General features: G+C 45.4%; 1 protein-coding gene across 1 annotated transcript in view; it reads right to left on the bottom strand.

Moving 5' to 3' along the window:
• RFT1 (RFT1 homolog (S. cerevisiae)) overlaps window positions 1-1,797 on the bottom strand; it is a 46,297-nt gene extending 44,500 nt beyond the window's left edge. Inside the window, exon 1 of the mRNA XM_008568599.1 lies at window positions 1,612-1,797. Within this exon, the coding sequence (XP_008566821.1) occupies window positions 1,612-1,797 (186 nt within the window). The remainder of the gene's footprint in view (window positions 1-1,611) is intronic.
• Between the last annotated feature and the right edge of the window lie 235 nt (window positions 1,798-2,032).

Below are 2,032 nucleotides of genomic sequence, written 5' to 3'. Positions count from 1 at the left end.
CACCAAGTCAAGGGTTAAGATCCCCTTACCGGTCATCTTTTTAAAAAAAAAAAAAAGACTATATACGCACATTTATGTTAACTTCAAAGTTATCACTGTCTAAGAAACTTAATGTGTCAGGCCATATCCATATTTCCTAATTGTTTTGAATGAAGGTTTGAGCTGATGAAGCTCTGATATTGCTCATGCCACTCAGTATTCATCTCACACAGTGGCCCTTGTTAGCAGCACAGTCTTCATTTGCTTTTGAAAAGGACTTTCCAGCTTTAAAAAAAACCTCTTTCACATCTGTTAATAATTTGATCCTTAACAGCAACCAGGTAAATACACAGGAAGCAAGTAGGACTCAGAGTGATTTGCCCAATGTCACACAGCAAGCAAAAGACCCAGTTTGACCTTACAGGTAGAACACCTGACTCCTAATTCAGTGCATTTTCTGCTACAACTTATTTTCTTTTTATGAAGCCAACCTGGGTAGTAAGGTATTATCAAAGGTTGAAAAATTAACATTGTGGATAAAGCCCTGAACAGTTATTTATATTGTGAAATGGAAAAAAAAAAAAAAAAAAAAACCAGGTAAACAGCGTTAGGTAAAGAATGGCTAACGGTTAAGCACATATCATGTGCAAGGCACTCTTCTACATGCTTTGTGCAGATTATCTCATTTCTTTCCTACACTGACCATTTAAAAAAGCCTTATTACCCTAATTAAAATAGCTAATATTTACTACTTATAATGTGCCAGGCACTTAACAAGCATGATTTCATCTAATCTTCCTAATGACCCTATGAGGTGGCATTATTGTTATCATTTAAGATGAGGAAATATTCTCAGGGAAGCCAAGCAATTTTCCCAAAGTCAGTCACTAGCAAGTGACAAGGCCCAAACTCGAGCCCGAGTCTGCCTGATTCTTTCTCCTAACCACCAAATGCCTCCGTAAGATAAAGGGGAGGGTGAATTCAGGACCTGTGTAAGTAGAGATGATCAGCTCAATAGTGAAACACAGAAGATGAGTCACTTGACTTATAATGACCAACTTCTAGGGTTGAAAGAATCTTTAGATACCATTTGGACCAACTGGCATGTATCATATCTGAAAGATGACAAGGGGAAGTGACTTGTTCAAGGTCACACAGAAAGAAGGAAGATGTATTGAACATTTATTAAGTCCATATTAAGAGCCAAGTACTGTGTTAAGTGAATGTATTAGAATGATCCAAATCAGTCTTTGCAACAACCTTACAAGCTAGATATTACTATTACCTCCATTTTATCAATGAGGAGCTGAAACTCCTCAAGTGAAGTCACAGCAAATACATGTGTCCAATCCAGGTCCACCTGGGCCCATATTTCTGTTCTTAACTATGCCATATAGACTCTCTGAACTCAGTGGAAGTCAGAGAGTTCGTGGAGAAAAGGAACCCCTTGCCTTAAAAACATTAGATTTTCCAGCACTAAGTGCGCCCCCATCCGCCTCCCCGGCCACCTGCTCTAACCCTTCTCCTACTGCCACACAGGAAATATAATGCTCAGAAGGAAAGTGGCTTGTTTGTCGCCCAGCCAAGACTCTGAACGCAGGCTCCCAACTCCGGGGCCAGACGCCCCCTCACTACCACCGCCGTCTTCTGTCGACCCCCCTCCGTAGAGGGGTCCAGGTGGGGACTGGATCTGCCCCGGCGCGGACGCTCAAGGGCCCCAGGCCGCCTCTCCGGGACAGGCCGGGCAGAAAGTACCTGCAGGAGGAGACTGGAGGAGGCCAGCCGGGCCGCCTGGCCCAGGACCTCCCGGCTGCCCATAGTTTCGGCGCCCAGGCTCGGTCACCAGGAAACATCCGCCCCGGCTTTCTCGCGAGAAGGTAGCGCCATGAAGCGGCTCGCTCGCTGATTGGTGACTTTGAGGCGGCGGGGGCGGGGCACGAGATGTTCTGGCCCTTTAAGTGGGCGGGGTTCGGGCCCGTCAATGCTCCTGTGCCGCAGTATTATCTCATTCCCTCGGTCGTTGGTTTTCCCTGTCCGTCCCTCTGTGTCCGAA

This window comes from Galeopterus variegatus, unplaced genomic scaffold (genome assembly GCF_000696425.1).
Source record: "Galeopterus variegatus unplaced genomic scaffold, G_variegatus-3.0.2 Scaffold424, whole genome shotgun sequence".
Taxonomy (NCBI): domain Eukaryota; kingdom Metazoa; phylum Chordata; class Mammalia; order Dermoptera; family Cynocephalidae; genus Galeopterus; species Galeopterus variegatus.
The sequence above is the reverse complement of the archived record's forward strand: the minus strand, read 5'-3'. Positions and strand labels throughout refer to the sequence as shown.